General features: G+C 37.1%; 1 protein-coding gene across 2 annotated transcripts in view; it reads right to left on the bottom strand.

Annotated features, from left to right (window-relative positions):
• Positions 1-1,209: 1,209 nt before the first annotated feature.
• LOC132901596 (protein Atg16l2) overlaps positions 1,210-17,414 on the bottom strand; it is a 55,146-nt gene continuing 38,941 nt past the window's right edge. The window contains exons 13-18 of one of the 2 annotated variants that reach the window (XM_060944095.1): positions 17,216-17,336; positions 14,981-15,086; positions 10,349-10,498; positions 9,082-9,129; positions 2,680-2,781; positions 1,210-2,097 (exon numbers count right to left, since the gene is read on the bottom strand). In XM_060944095.1, the coding sequence (XP_060800078.1) occupies positions 2,004-2,097; positions 2,680-2,781; positions 9,082-9,129; positions 10,349-10,498; positions 14,981-15,086; positions 17,216-17,336 (621 nt within the window). In that variant the 3' untranslated portion in view covers positions 1,210-2,003. Of the gene's footprint in view, positions 2,098-2,679; positions 2,782-9,081; positions 9,130-10,348; positions 10,499-14,980; positions 15,087-17,215; positions 17,337-17,414 lie in introns of those variants that run through there. The other variant, XM_060944096.1, reaches the window with a different exon arrangement.

Genomic DNA, 17,414 nt, shown 5'->3' with positions numbered 1-17,414 from the left:
GCTGATTCACGTTCATATTTTCCTTTTCTTTTCAGCTGGCGGGAGAGCAAAGTCCGCCATGTTTGCCCATCCGACTCGTTTTGGTTAAAAGTAGGTCAAACACGCCCTACAGTGGTCACGTGATATTGTAGCTCACTTGCTTCAGCAATCATAAAATGCAGGACGCATTTTATCTCGGCAAAACATTTACATATAGGATACATGGTGTCTGCAGCAGCGAAACATCTCACAATTCCAACAGCCGTAGAAATAGAACATTTTTGTGCAGAATTCAACTTTGCAGTCAGAACCTTCAAAATATTCTGCAAGACCCATCCATTTACTAGAGTCACAGGGGAAGCTGGAGCTTTGGGCGAGAGGCAAGGTGGACCCTGGGCAGGGTGCCAAACTTTCACAGGGCCAACACAGTGACAAACAACCATTCACACCTATGGGCAATTTAGAGTCACCATTTAAACTCGTCCGCATGTCTTTAGACTGTAGGAGGAACCTGAAGCAACTCTGCAATAATAATGTTTAATTTATATATCATCTTGCTCAAAAGATGCTATATAAAAACAGTCCCATTAGAAATGCACTTTCAGAAAGAATGCTAATATATATAAAATTGAGCTGAATGTATTTACTAGCCAAGCTCCATCAATTTCAGCACAGTTTCATCTCCACAGTTTGTTCCCCATATATTGCTAGATAATTTACAACGTCTACACTCCAGTGCTATAATGTGATTTTGAGAAATGTTATGGTTATCAAAAATGACAAGCTTTATCAAATCATTAGCATAGATAAATCAAATTTTATTACAACCTATATACTGAAAAGCCTGTATTTGTTTCAGTAGTGACTAATAAAGCTATTATTAGGTCAAATTACATTATAATTACTAAAATAAAACTTAAAGAAACATGTATATATGGGATTGTAGATGTCGGCACGATGCAGCAGCAGTTACAGTATATGAGTAAATGGCTTCATAACTTTAAAAAAAAAACCACCTTCCTGCCATTATTCAGTATATTACAGAGCCTAACCTCACACCACAGAGGAAAACAGTGTGCTGACACTGTGATTCATGCTGATGTATCCTCCAAAGTGGCTCCCAGAAGTGCACAATACAAAAAACCATGTATTGTTTAAAAAAATAATAAAATAAAAATAAAAAAAAAATAATAATAATAATAATAATAAAAATCACAAAATAGGACTTGGTAATGGTCAGCAAAATGGTAAGAAATTTATTTATCTAGTAGTTGATATATAAACATTCAGTACAACTATATTGAGAATTAGTATGTAAACAAATCTATACACTCCCTTGTACAAACTTCACTGGATATCTTCAACAAAAGAGAATCTGAATGCATGAGGTTAGGCAAATTAAACCCCTCAGAGTGGGTGAAGAAGCACTGCAGCACAAATCAGGTACTGATACACAGACTAAACTGGTGTATTTTATACTGTACAATTCTAACACAGACATTACAAAAACAGACAGCCCGTATAAAATCTATTTTTACACTTTGAAATATAATTAGCTAATTTCTATGCACTTAAACAGATGATATTAACAATGGAAATATGAGCATTACACAGAATGTAACCAACCATCACCTTTCAACCTAGTTTCTTGCTATTTGTGATTTTGTTACCAGGATTTCAATCTTTAAGGCAGTATGTTTAAGTGAATGTTTGACATATTTTCAGAGCACACTTCAAATGAGCTTCACACTAAGTCAATAATTTTGGGGGAAATCAAGGTATTTAATCAATCAATCAATCAATCAATCAATCAATCAATCAATCAATCAATCAAGACTGCTTTATAAAACCAGACCAAGAGAAATTTAGTATGCTTGTGGTGCTTTGTTTCTATAATTAGTGAATACATACAAGTTTTGGTGTATAGAACATGCTGTTCCTCATATGCTGAACATGGATGTGTGGATGTTCTTGACCCTGGTGTGTAATTCAGCAGTAGAGTGTACAGCCACTTAAATCCAGCTTCAGAAGTCACTCCACAGAATGGCACATCGGCTCTTATCAACACTCACCATATACTCGCCTGACATTGACCAAGCCACTGCGTTAACTGAGGTTCTGAAATACACAGTGAAGTCTTGTTAATCTCAGTGATTTGGCCTAATCAAGATGCGTCACAAACCAAACAACTATGCAAATATTTCTGATGGAAAATTATGCAAGTCATATCATGGACTGAAAAACATCTTTCACAAAATGTAGATAAAGGACAACACTGTCCAAGAATATGGGTAGTAATTAAATTAATGTAAAATGGCAGAATTAGTGTAAAAAGACAGAGTAAAAAAAATGCAAATGACAAGCATTGTAATACACACTGATCTAATCTTAAAATCTCAAGTTGATATCTTTAATGAAACTTGTATAACTCGCTAGACAAGTTGTAAAACGTTTGGTTGTCTGGCTGGCCCATTACTGATAGCAGATTCTATTCACATCAACATAATCTGAGATCCACACAAAAGTACCCCCTTGACAAGCTGTTATTATACAGTTTCAAAGTAGATTGCCAATTAACGATAAATTCATCTACTGGTAATGCAGTTCAAACAGTATTTAGTATTCAATTTCTCTCTGTGTTCTCTTGTCATTAATAAAATAAAACAAACTATTTTAGATTACTAATGGAATTCTGGATACCTGTGCATGTCTGGTAGCCGTGTTTCCAGGTTGCCTGTGCTAATGTTCCAGATGTACACGCTACCATCAGCAGAGCCAGCTGCCAGGTAACTTCCATCTGGACTACAATCAATTGAAGAAAGCAAATATTTGTTAAATCACTTCAGAAATAATTGATACCATTATTTTATGCTATACCAGAATGCATAATGTCACCATTAACACATTTACTGTAAACAGCTAGCAAAAATTATGGGACCACAATACTTGGAGGATGTTCACACAGCTTTTTTACAACATAGCAAATAAACAAATCAGAGAAATGACAAAATTTTTGTTTAATAAACTTTTTGGCTTCATAAAGCATATCAGAATCAATTAAATTATTTTTATTGATGACAATTGTTTTCAAGATCAAGTAGAGGGGGGAAAAATATGGAACCACTCAATATTGAGGAAAAAAAAGGTATGGACTCATCAACCAAAAGACAGACAGACTATTAATTTGTTGGTCCTCCTGGGCAGCTCTAATGACAGCCTGAACTTTTTTGAGGTATGGCCTTGAAAACAATAAATGAAAAACAATATTCTCCATCAAGCTAGTTCCAATATTCTTGAATAGCAGGTGACAGATCAGCTTTGCAGGATGGAGCCTTGTCATGGACCTTTTTATTTCCACCATAAATTATTATTTGTTTACTTTGTTTCTTTCATCCATTTCATGTGCACGGGAAAGAATTTGTGAACACTTAAAATCAAGACATACATTTGTGAATCATATTTTGCGTGTTTGTGTTGAATAAGACTGTTCCAATTCCATATCCATTAGCCCCTCCCTCTCTGGTATGAAATTACACAGGCCTTTTAGGATGACTCAATGCTTTCTGGTCCTACTGTTGCCATAGAAACTGCTAAGTGTATGATTCAACTGGGAGTGAACCGCAGACCTTCATCCATATCATTTCTGAATTGTATCCTCTTCCTGTTCTTGTCTCGTCTTATATTACACTCAGCAATTACACATCATGCATGATTTACAATAAGAAAATGGTAGTCACAAGACCAAAAAAAAAAAAAAAGGCTGTTTTGGAGGGGATAGCTAATGGCCTTTTTCCACTGCATAGTACTGGCTCAACTTGACTTGACGTGGCTCAACTCGCTTTTGGTGTCAGTAGTTCTTTTTCCACTCCAGCTGGTTGTCATAGCAACATAGCATGAAATTGCTGTGATGTAACACAACATGTATAGTAACGTCTTTAATATTATTAATACTACTACTATTCACACGCATTTTTGTAGCTGTGCATGCAAAATGGTGTTATGTCAAGCTGAAGATACTACAATTAGTCACATTTCTAATGTGTTGTGTTAAACAAACAAACAAACAAACAAACAAAAGCTGTTTAAAAAAAAAAAAAAAAGTGGTGTCCGAGCTGTCAGGACGTAAACGGTAATGGCATAAAAAGGACCATCATTTTATAAGCAGCAAAAAAGATGCATTGTATGTTCTAAAATGGTATAATGGTGAAGGCACAGGGCTTTCAATCAGAGGACACAGGTTCATGTCCCTGCTCAGCATATTTTATTTGGGGAAAGTTTTGCTGTAGGTAACTCATTTAAAATTAGCTGCCCTGCCCCGATATTTTGCCTAACTCTCTGTTCTTTTAAAAAACAAAAAATAAATAAAAATAATTACGGGTTGACCGAGGTTTTGTAATAAATCAAACATCCTGGCATGGCATTACTTGGACTGAAGCAGGATTCCATCTCTCTTATTACTAAAACGTTAAGGTCTTGAATGGTTTCTTATGAAAAGCAGGAGCCTTTGGTCTGTGGCTTGCTTTAAAATGCTTACTGACTACAGAGATCGAAGGCAGAGTGGATGTACACTCATCAGTTTTACCACCAGAGAGTTAGACAAAATCTCAGTACAGACTGGCTAATTTTAAATGAGTTAATTGCAGTTACTTTCCCCAAATAAAACATGCAAAGCGGGAATACGAACCCACATTCTCCAACTGAAAGCCCTGTGCCTTCACCATTACACCATTTAAGCATATACAGCGCTTTTTTTTTTTGCTGCTGCTGTTTGTCACTTGTAAACTGATGGCACTTTGACATTACAATTACTTTAACAATTTTTAAACCATTATTTTCTTTATAACAGCATTTTCAAACCTATTTCACTGATTACATACAGTACATACAGTGGATATAAAAAGTGTACGCACCCTGTTAAAATGATTTTTTTTTTTTACATCAGAAAAACCTGAGACCACGATAAATCATTTCAAAACTTTTCCCACCTTTAATGTGACCTATAACCTGTACAATTCAGCTGAAAAGCAAACAAATCTGTTCGGGTGGAAAAAAAAAAAAAAAAAAAGTACAATTAGCTGGTTGCATAAGTGTACACACCCTTAAATTAATACTTTGTTGAAGCACCTTTTGATTTAATTATAGCACTCAGTCTTTTTGGGTTCACACCTGCCATCAATTAAAATGACTATTTGGAGTTAATCAAAGTTCAGACATTTACTCAGTTGCATCCTCCAGCAAAAGCCAGGGTTCAACAGAACGCTTACAAAGCATCAAAGAGATCTCATTGATGAAAGGTATCAGTCAAGAGAAGGGTACAAAATTTTTTTCCATGGCATTAGGTATACCATGGAGCACAGTGAAGACAGTCATCAAGAAGTGGAGAAAATATGGGACAACAGCGACATTATCGAGAACTGGACGTCCCTCCAAAACTGATGAAAAGACAAGACAAAAACTGGTCAGGGAGGCTGTCAAGAGGCCTACAGCAACACTGAAGGAGCTGCAGGAATTTCTGGCAAGTACTGGTTGTGTACTACATGTGACAACAATCTCCCGTATTCTCCATATGTCTGGACTATGGGGTAGGGTCAAAGAAAAACATCCAGGCCCGGCTAAATTTTGCAAAAAACAAAACAAAACATAAAAACCATCAACTCTCCCAAAAGCATGTGGAAAAATGTATTATGGTCTGATGAAACCAAGGTTGAACTTTTTGGCCACAATTCCAAAACATATGTTTGGCGCGAAAACACTACTGCACATCACCAAAAGAACACCATACCCACGGTGAAGCATGGCGGTGGCAGCATCATGTTTTGGGTTGTTTTTCTTCAGCTGGAACAGGGGCTTTAGTCAAGGTGGAGGGAATTATGAACAGTTCTAAATACCAGTCAATTTTGGCCTAAAACCTTCAGGTATCTGCTAGAAAGCTGAAGAGGAATTTCATCTTTCAGCACGACAATGATCCCAAAAAAAGTTTTGGAATGGCCCAGCCAGAGCCCAGACCCAAATCCAATTGAAAATCTGTAGGGTGACCCTGAAGAGGGCTGTGCACAAGAGATGCCCTCACAATCTGACAGATTTGGAGCGCTTTTGCAAGGAAGAGTGGGCAAATATTGCCAAGTCGAGATGTGGCAGACTGACAGACTCCTACCCAAAAAACCTGAATGCTGTAATTAAATTAAAAGGTGCTTCAACAAAGTATTAGTTTAAGGATGTGCACATTTATGCAACCAGCTTATTGTATGTTTTTTTTTTATTTTTTTATGTCCCCCCCCGAATATATTTTTTTTCAATTGAATTGAAAAAAATTGAATTGGTTATAGGTCACATTAAAGGTGGAGAAAGTTTTGAAATTATTTATCATTTTGGAATTTAATTATTTATGGTCCGTTCTTGAGCATATGGGCTTAGGCCCTGACTTTATTAACATGATCAAAGTACTATATTGTAATCCTAAAGCATCTGTGTTAACTGGACAATTATGCTCACGTTCTTTTTCTTTGGGAAGGGGTACGCGTCAGGGCTGCCCACTTTCACCATTGTTATTTGCTTTGTCATTAGAACCTTTAGCTCAGGCTGTCCGTCAATCAGAGCAAATTCTACCGATTAATGTAAGAAATACATCTCATCATATCTCTTTGTATGCTGATGATATTCTTTTGTTTGTAAATGACCCTGTTTCGTCAGTGCCTCATATTCTGTCATTGTTTAATCATTTCAGTGATCTTTCAGGTTATAAGATAAATTGGGACAAATCTTGTTTTCTTCCCTTAAATTTTGACCCTGTCTCCTTGCTTCTTCCTAGCACCGCACCTACCGTAACATCATTTAAATATTTAGGGATAGACATATACCCCTCATTGCATGATATTGCAAGCAAAAACTTCAAAAAAATTCTTTCTGAAGTCAGTACAGATTTATCAAACTGGTCATGTTTGCCTAAGTCATTATATGCACGAATTTCTGTAGTTAAAATGAACGTTTTGCCACGGGTTAATTTTTATAGTGCAATGATACCCTTACCACCCCCTGCACACTTTTGGGACCACCTCAACTCCATTCTAAGGAAATATATCTGGAATGGGAAACGTGCTAGGATTAGGCTGTCCACTATGCAACGCTCTAGGGAGGATGGAGGTTTATCTTTTCCTGACTTTAAAGTTTATGCCCAAGCATTTGTGTTGCGCCCCATATCAGTCTGGTTTAATTTAAATAAAAATGTGGCATGGAGAGCTATTGAAGAGTCAATGGTCACCCCCTATAATTTAAGAGATTTGGTTTTTTGCAATGTTCCTACTCGGCAATGCGCCCTTCGTTTTGGTCCAATCATAACCCATTTGTTATCCACTTGGAAAGCTGTAGAAAGACAAACAGGATCTATATCAAAATGGCATCATCACTTTCCACTTTTTAATAATAATGGGTTTCTGTCTGGGAGTACCCCATTTAGATCTCCTCAATGGTCAGAGTGCAACATCACAATTCTTGGAGACCTGTATGATGACAAAGGCTTAAGAACATTTCAGGACCTGAAGTCGAAATACAATATACCAGCCTCTACTTTCTACTTATACTTACGCATCAGATCAGCTCTTAATGCTCTTGGTGTTCCTCTTGACACAAAATTACCAGTGCATAGTATTCGCAATGTTATATATTTCAATGACTTCATCCCTTCTTCTGCTTCATCTATTTACTCCTTTCTGATGAAGAAGTTATACAAGCCTCTTGGAGTTGTAGCAGTTTGGTCAAAAGATTTAGAATGTGACCTGAAAGATATCTTTTCTGATCAGACATGGGAGACAATCATTATGTCATCTAAGAATCCTAATCATCAAATGATTCATTGGAAACTAGCACACAGAGTATATTTAACACCACTTAAGCGATTTCATATGCGTCTCACTACCTCACCTAATTGTACTTTGTGTTCAGATGGAAAAACTGGAACGTTTTTACATTTTTTTTGGGAATGCTCAGCACTGGTACCTTTCTGGCAATGGCTATCTGTTGATATTTCAACTCTGATAGACACAGATATTATTATAACTCCAAGTCTATTTTTTCTAAATGATTATTCCAACCTCTCACTGACGCTTTTCCAGAGCAGCCTACTTTTGGCTGCTTTTACCGCAGCCAAAAAATTGTTAATCAGCCGATGGAACCCCCCACATGTTATGTGTAGACGTCTATGGGCTCTAAGTTTACTTGATATTATATCTATGGAACTCTCAACAGCCCGTATACATGGTGCCAGATCGCAAACTCTAAAGAGGTGGAACCGTGCTTTTGATGAGGTCAAAACCTTTATTTCTGATACTCATGTTTAAGGTGCTGTGTACAGTTGCTCTGTAACTTTTTTTTTTTTTCCACTTTTTTTTTTTTTTAAATTTATTTACTTTTTTGCTGGAAAATATGTTTCGTTTCTATACACTTGTATACCAATGTACTTTAAATGTTTATATAACATGTAAGATTACAGATGCTCACCACTGGGTTGGGTTGGGGTGGGTGTGAAGTGTTATACCTCTGTATTTGTGTTGATTATGAATATGTGCATCATTATAAAATAAAAAACAATTGGTCAAAAAAGAAATTATTTATCATGGTCTCATTTTTTTTTTACATCAGAAAAACCTATCATTTTAATGGGGTGTGTACACTTTATAGCCACTGTATATTCTTACGCTAGGCTGCTAGGTAGATACTATATGAGATTCTAAGTTCACACAAAGGGTAAGACAGAAGTGATGGTGGAAAAATTAGGCTATATCAAATAGGAAAATATTTTTCCATTAAAATTGTAATTCTTTCAAACAATCAAAAACAAATTTGAACAGTTCGAATGGAATCTGTGCCACATTTTGAATCTGACACTTTACTGATCATCCTAAAACTAGCACTACTCTTAATGTAAAAAAAAAAAAAAAATGTATAAAATGACCCTTTTATCTGGAAGGATGAAGGGGGGAGGGGGGGGGGAACTTAGACTCCTTTACCAAAAGATTCATGCCATACAACTCAACAGTGATGACTTTTGGTCATTTTATTTATTTAACTTTGTTTGTACTTAGGCCCATTTTAGTGTTCGTGTCCTACCTGAAGATAGCCTTGGTGCTGTCACTTCCACATTTGAAGCCATCTGCCCTAGGATGATTATGTAGAAAGAATAAGGAAAAGTGTTAACCTACAGTAATTTAAACAGATCACTAAAACAGATCTGCTATTGTAGCAAACTTGGTTACTATAATATCTGGTCAACTGGTCAGCACAGTGAAGCAGCAGATAGTGCTGACATGTCACCCCTCAGTTCGATCCTGAACTCAAGTGCAGACTTTTGCAGGTTTCTCCCAAAACATGTCAGGAGGTGAAATGGCAACAATAACACTGTCCTTATTGGTGCCATGAGAACAGTGATTGGCATCCCATAATTATTAAAGAGAAATGAATGAATATAATGACACTGAATACACCATTACTTTCTTATCCCCCCCACCCCTTTGCGGCCACTGATCTGTCTCCCCTCACTAGCTGGGCCATCAACTCTCTATTGACCATCTGCATCTCCTATAGCCCCCCCACCACCACCACAGTGTGTCACCAGGAGTTGAAAGTGATGACTGGTTATCCAGGAGGCACGGTGGTGTAGTGGTTAGCGCTGTCACCTCACAGCAAGAAGGTCCGGGTTCGAGCCCCGTGGCCGACGAGGGCCTTTCTGTGCGGAGTTTGCATGTTCTCCCCGTGGGTTTTCTCCGGGTGCTCCGGTTTCCCCCACAGTCCAAAGACATGCAGGTTAGGTTAACTGGTGACTCCAAATTGACCGTAGGTGTGAATGTGAGTATGAATGGTTGTCTGTGTCTATGTGTCAGCCCTGTGATGACCTGGCGACTTGTCCAGGGTGTACCCCGCCTTTCGCCCGTAGTCAGCTGGGATAGGCTCCAGCTTGCCTGTGACCCTGTAGAACAGGATAAAGCAGCTAGAGATAATGAGATGAGATGAAAAGAGACTGGTTATCCAATCTCATTGTGTCTCTTACCTCTTAGCTATGCTTGCGATACTGAACTAAACTCACAAAATCCTTGAATTTTCTATGCTTAAATTATTCATTTCCTCACCAGTAAGTCGCCTCTGACAAATGATCTTAGATTAATGTATAATTCATTAAACTAAGGTGTCAGCAAGTTCGGCATGAACTTCTTGACGATGAACCTATTCACCGATTACTTGATTATACTGTATGTGCAGAATGCACACAGTTTTGTAGCCACTGTCTGGCTAAGTTCCTATTACAAGCCTCAATGCTCTGAAAATAAGATTTAGACTACAGATATCTGTGTTCAGAATTATGTGAATCAATTCTCTGTACCTGAAGACCTTTCTGGTATTGCTCATTCTCAGATCCACCAACTGCAGGCTCTCATCTCTTGAGCAACTTAGTAACTCTCTATGGTTGGGTGAGATGTCAAGTGAGGTCACCCTACCTTGTAGGGGAACCTCCTGAGTGCAGCTCGCTGCCCTGTAGGAATATGGGGATTCAAGATACAGATTATTGCAGAGAAAAAGTGATAAAGTGCACTGAGAGTAATGACTTGGAAGATAATTTTTTATATTTTCATAAAAAGTTTATGTATAACAATTTTTATGCACACAACAACTGAAGAATTAATCAGTTGCCAGCATATAATTTTAAGGATATAAATGTAACAATTATACTGAATATACATTATTTAGAGTTTAAAAAAAAATCAATGACAGAAACTCAAGAACTTTTAACATTTTAAGATAAATAAAATCACTTCAGAGTAAAATCTACACATCAAAACAAGGAAAATGTTGATACTACTATGACAAAAGTTCTTAAGACATCTCTGTTTGCTGCATGTTTCATATAATTCACTGTAAGTGTCCAACATCGACACCCATTTTGAACTCTATAGGACAAGTATGCTTTCACTTAATGATTCCTATAAATTTATCACAGCAATATTTTAACCATCAAAATAATCATTAACATTTTTGTGTACTCAAATGACTTAATAAAGCAGTTAAAAATTCATGTGACTACCGCATTTAACTATGACAATACTTTATTCTATCATTACTTTAAATTATACTTTTTACCCACTTCTTTGAACTTGCTTTTACAGTTTTAGAGTCAGAGCCTTTAATTCAGATACAAAATCAATCAAAAGCTATAGGACAGTAAATAAATTAGCCTTTTCTAATTCTCGCTTAGGCCTTTAAGCAGATTTTTTTCATCCAAGTCTCAGGATAGCCTGGTTGATTTACCTGCACAAACCAGGGGAGTGATCTGTAAAATCTCTTAAATTTGAAACAAATGATCCCAATTTGGCTACAAGTAGTCCATCTTCTATGACAAAGAACAAACTTTACTATACATTAGAACTGTTTTGCTAATATTACATCTTATAAAAGACGGATTCTGTTATAAAAAAAAAAAGTTTTTTTAATGACCTTTTTATTTATTTCAATAACACCACTGAAACCCAGTCCAAAAAAAAAAAAAAAAATATATATATATATATATATATATATATATATATATATATATATATATATATATATATATATATGTAGTATAATATCAATTTAACAAAAGTGGTATGTATACTGGGTGGTGTGTCTGCATGTTAAATCACTGCATAGGTCTTACACTTGGCAAATTTCAAAAAACAGAAAAGCGCTCTGCAATTAAAAAAAAAAAAAGTAATGTATTTTTTCTCAAAGGCATATTATAGCACATCTCAACTCTTAGGGACTCAAGGAGGCAATTAGCATGTGGGCTGATGGTTGCTAGGCGACAGGCAAGCAGTTGGCAAAGCAGCAGCTGGAGGTTACTGCTGCTTAGATTGAATGAGAGATGACAAGGGCTCAGGCGTGGGCTGAATTATACGTTCATTTCTTGAAAATTTCTAAATGCGGAAGCAGCACACAGAAATCACATAGCATTTCTGGCTTAAAAATCAACATCCTCAAGCAACGTTGTTTTAGAATGCATTTCTAAAAGGTTGTTTTAGAATGCATTTCATATCTTAAATCCTTTTTTATGGATACTGATGGTAAATTTTGCCATTGATATTGTAGTATTGGTTGCGTCACCACATGGATTTGTTTATGACTTGCATGCAAAGCAATCAAACTGCACCTCTACAAGATTAGGAACCAGAGGCAATTTTGGATATGACTAGCTCTCTATTACCCCTTTTCCACCAAATTAGTTCCAGGGCTGGTTCGGGGCCAGTGCTAGTGCTGGTTCACAACTCGTTCAACTTGCGAGCCAGCTGAGAACCAGTTTGCTTTTCCATAGCTCGTGGTGCTAATGGAAGCCACGTCATTACGTCGCTGTATACGTCAGTTACGTCGTTGTATACGTCATTACGTCGTTGTATGTCAGTTACGTCGCTACGTTTGCATAAACCTTGGCGCAAATATCGAAGCAAAAACAACACGGAAGAAGCAGCAGCAGCAACAATAATAATGGATGACTTGGCGTTTGTACAGCTGCGGCTTCTCGTCGCTTAAAAATGGCGATCTTTCGCGGTCTTGTTATTGTTGTTGGTCTTAACAACTCCGCCCCCCCGCTGACGTAAGCGGTTCTTTCCTCTGGCCCAGCAGAGAGTTGGTGCTAGCCTGGAACCGGTTTTTCTGGCCTTAGAGCCAGTTCTTTGTCAGTGGAAACAGAAAACCTGGTTCCAAACTAAGCACTGGCCCCGAACCAGCCCTGGAACTGCTTTGGTGGAAAAGGGGCATATACAGGTCCTTCTCAAAAAATTAGCATATTGTGATAAAGTTCATTATTTTCCATAATGTAATGATAAAAATTAAACTTTCATATATTTTAGATTCATTGCACACCAACTGAAATATTTCAGGTCTTTTATTGTTTTAATACTGATTATTTTGGCATACAGCTCATGAAAACCCAAAATTCCTATCTCAAAAAATTAGCATATCATGAAAAGGTACTCTAAACGAGCTATTAACCTAATCATCTGAATCAATGACTTAACTCTAAACACCTGCAAAAGATTCCTGAGGCTTTTAAAAACTCCCAGTCTGGTTCATTACTCAAAACCGCAATCATGGGTAAGACTGCCGACCTGACTGCTGTCCAGAAGGTCATCATTGACACCCTCAAGCAAGAGGGTAAGACACAAAGAAATCTCTGAGCGAACAGGCTGTTCCCAGAGTGCTGTATCAAGGCACCTCAGTGGGACGTCTGTGGGAAGGAAAAAGTGTGGCAGAAAACGCTGCACAACCAGAAGAGGTGACCGGACCCTGAGGAAGATTGTGGAGAATGGCCGATTCCAGACCTTGGGGGACCTGTGGAAGCAGTGGACTGAGTCTGGAGTAGAAACATCCAGAGCCACCGTGCACAGGCGTGTGCAGGAAATGGGCTACAGAGAAGCAGCACTGGACTGTTGCTCAGTGGTCCAAAGTACTTTTTTCGGATGAAAGCAAATTTTGCATGTCATTCGGAAATCAAGGTGCCAGAGTCTGGAGGAAGACTGGGGAGAAGGAAATGCCAAAATGCCTGAAGTCCAATGTCAAATACCCACAGTCAGTGATGGTCTGGGGTGCCATGTCAGCTGCTGGTGTTGGTCCACTGTGTTTTATCAAAGGCAGGGTCAATGCAGCTAGCTATCAGGAGATTTTGGAGCACTTCATGCTTCCATCTGCTGAAAAGCTTTATGGAGATGAAGATTTCATTTTTCAGCACGACCTGGCACCTGCTCACAGTGCCAAAACCACTGGTAAATGGTTTACTGACCATGGTATTACTGTGCTCAATTGGCCTGCCAACTCTCCTGACCTCAACCCCATAGAGAATCTGTGGGGTATTGTGAAGAGGAAGTTGAGAGACACCAGACCCAACACTGTGGATGAGCTTAAGGCCGCTATCGAAGCATCCTGGGCCTCCATAACACCTCAGCAGTGCCACAGGCTGATCGCCTCCATGCCACGTCGCATTGAAGCAGTCATTTCTGCCAAAGGATTCCCGACCAAGTATTGAGTGCATAACTGAACATAATTATTTGAAGGTTGACTTTTTTTGTATTAAAAACACTTTTTTTTATTGGTCAGATGAAATATGCTAATTTTTTGAGATAGGGATTTTTGGTTTTCCTTTACTTTTTTGCCAAAATCATCAATATTAAAACAATAAAAGGCTTGAACTACTTCAGTTGTGTGTAATGAATCTAAAATATATTAAAGTCTAATGTTTATGAGTACATTACAGAAAATAATGAACTTTATCACAATATGCTAATTTTTTGAGAAGGACCTGTATGACTTAGCCATATCTCAGTCTTCACATAGTAACAGAAAGTGATTATTATTAATCTGGGTTTCTTCTTTGTAACTAAAACTCCAATTCCAAAAAAGTCGAGAAGCTGTGTAAAACGTAAATAAAAACAGAATGTGGTGATTTTCAAATCATGGAAACCCTATATTTCACTGTAAATAGCACAAAGACATCATACCAAATGTTGAAACTGAGAAATTTTTTGTGGGGTTTTTTTTTGGAGGGTTTTTTTTTTTTTAAATCTATATGCTCATTTTGAATTTGATGCCAGCAAAACATTCCAAAAAAGCTGGGACAGAGACAAGTTTACCACTGTGTGATATCATCTGTTCTTTTAAGAACACTGTAAACATTTAGGAACTGAGATCAGTTGCTGTAGTTTTGAAAGAGAAATGCTGTACCATTCTTGCCTGATATATAATTTCAGTTCCTCACCTGTCCAGTCTTTCCTTTGTCATATTTTGCATTTCATAATGCACTTAATAACTGCATATTTGCAAAGATAGTCCCATAGGTAGAGAAACTTGGGGAAAACATAGCCTAATGCTTCAATACACCAATCATTCCCATACTGTTCTAGACTGATTATTGATGATTATAGACAATTTGCAATCAGCATCAATGCTAACAAATTACTGCAAGGTATAACAATAAAAGATGTTTTCTTACCGGCTGTCCCAGAAGCGTATTTTTCTGTCAAAATGGCCACTGATTATGTAATACTCTGAGCACACTACGTCACTACAGTAGGATAATACCTCAATCGTCTGTATACCTAAATAAAAATAGAAAACAAACAGGAAATCAAGTGAGGAAACCTTCACAAAGAAGAATAAAATTGTGGATATCCATCAAAAGATGATTAAAAGAATTAATAGAAATTATATTTCTGCCAACAACTGGCTCTCTGTCAAATTGGAAAATAGTGCAACTATCTGTGACATTATCACATTATGCATCAGTGGGCTGTATAGCTTGTTCAGTAGTGGCATGACTATTTCCAAGTGTTGGAATATCTAGATTTAGTGACAGCATGTGCAAACCAAAAAGATCTGAAAGGTGTATGTGAAAGACAAGAGAATTATCTAACTGCCAAAAAAAAAAAAAAATTCAACCATCCACTGCACATAATTTCAAAAAAGTGGAAGATCATAGAAAATAATACAAAACAAACAAACACAAAAAGTGTACATAACACAGATTTAGTGTTATTTGTAAACATTCATTTTGTACTCATCTTTTGTATGACTTGGGAGGTCATACAACTACACGTCTTTCAGGTCTGGCTGAACAGCATGGTTTTTATTAAATTTATTTGTATTCAACTTTTCAATATTTAAAAGATATAATTATAGATGTATTTAACTTTATGTTCATCCAGCTTTATGTTTGGCCTCCAGAGACACACATGGTTTATAGTGCATATATTGTTTAAACGTACATCCCGGTTATAAAGAAAGACATCCTAAATTTAAATCAGGGTATTTTGTTATACTTTGCCAAATACAGTCCCTTTTCAATAAAACATCAAAGTGTAGACTTTTAGCTGATTTGAGAGAGGATAACATGCTGTAGTAATTAAAGTGAGTGACTCATTCACGAATCATAATTATGGGTCTTTCGATTATGCGTCTCATTCACTTGTCACATGACCACTGTATATTTTCAGAGCAAGAACGATTGATTTGTTTACGAATCATAACTGTGGGTCTTTTGGGTCTGAGTGTCTCGTTCATTATTCACATGACTAATATTATTACTGGAGGAGAGCTTGCTAATGTTAACTGGTCAACCAGAACATTTCCATAGCTAGCTAACTGTGTGTAATATAGCAATTGAATAGATGCTTAACTTGTCTTTCCGTTGGAACGAGTTCATACATTAGGGATCTTCAGTAACCAGGTAAGTTACCATAAAAAAAAAAAAGCTACCATACAATGAACAATATGATGTTTTTTTTTATTGATAAGTGCACTGCTCTTATTTGGACAACTGAAGTAATTGGTGGTTTCAATTGAATAACTCAATAGGCTATGGTACAAAAGGTTGCTTTAGAGCTTAACAGAAAAAAGAACTTAACTTATACTTTACCAAGTGAAGCAAATCATGTTTTTATTAGTGTTTGGAAACCATATAGGGTGGCTACAGTGCCACATTAGCACCAATGAATGAAATGAACAAATGATTTAAAAAAAAAAAAATTTTCATTTTACTGAACGATAGTCAATGATCCGCGTTAGTAAAAAGATCCGAACTTCCCATCACTATTACAGCCCTAGCCACAGTGCACATATTGTGAAAAACATGTCCAAGCCCAGTCTGAAATTATGGAAAAATAAGGTACATGTTCTCTACTTGCGAACAGATGGTGAAACAAAGACAATATGCTATTTTCTGATGACCAAGAACTATGCTATTTTCTATGGTTACTTTACTGTAAAATTCATCATGAAGCTTGCAGCTGAAATGGAGCAACTGGATATTGCATAGTAACAACCACCAAGATGCATTCCATAACACAAACTTGTATTAAGCTCATAGGCTTGGATCACCTGGTGCAACTGACATAACGCTAATGTAATAACATTAGCTTTAAGCTGCTTTACACTGTCCATTTTTCATCATGAGGATGCTGCAAACAAAAATTATAAAAGCCTGAAAGAAGTTCTTAGTCATCAGTATCTGTATTACCTGCTCACTGACAGCCAATTTAGCAGCTATGAACCAAAGACAGACAGACAAACAAGGTCCTGCAGTATCAGAAATTCTGGACCAAAATCTCTTAAATGTGAATGCTATGACAAATGTGTGAAAACAGTTACCAATAGGGGCAATATTGCATTTTAGAATTATCATAAGAAAAATCTGGAGCACAGCGCAATACATGTGTGTTGATAGACTTACATGCAGCACGTTGCAGGTCCCAGATTTTTACAGTCCTGTCTCCACTCCCAGTCACCACCTGCCTTAAGTTACATTTAAACCTAGCTGCTGTCACTTTACGAGAATGGCCCGTCAGCGTAAACTAGGAAAGCAGAAAAGAGGCATGGAATTGTAAACATGGAGTTATTAAAGGACATAAAACTGGTTTAACTGGCAGCTT

This window comes from Neoarius graeffei, chromosome 17 (genome assembly GCF_027579695.1).
Source record: "Neoarius graeffei isolate fNeoGra1 chromosome 17, fNeoGra1.pri, whole genome shotgun sequence".
NCBI lineage: Eukaryota > Metazoa > Chordata > Actinopteri > Siluriformes > Ariidae > Neoarius > Neoarius graeffei.
This window is presented reverse-complemented; position numbering and strand designations above follow the sequence as displayed.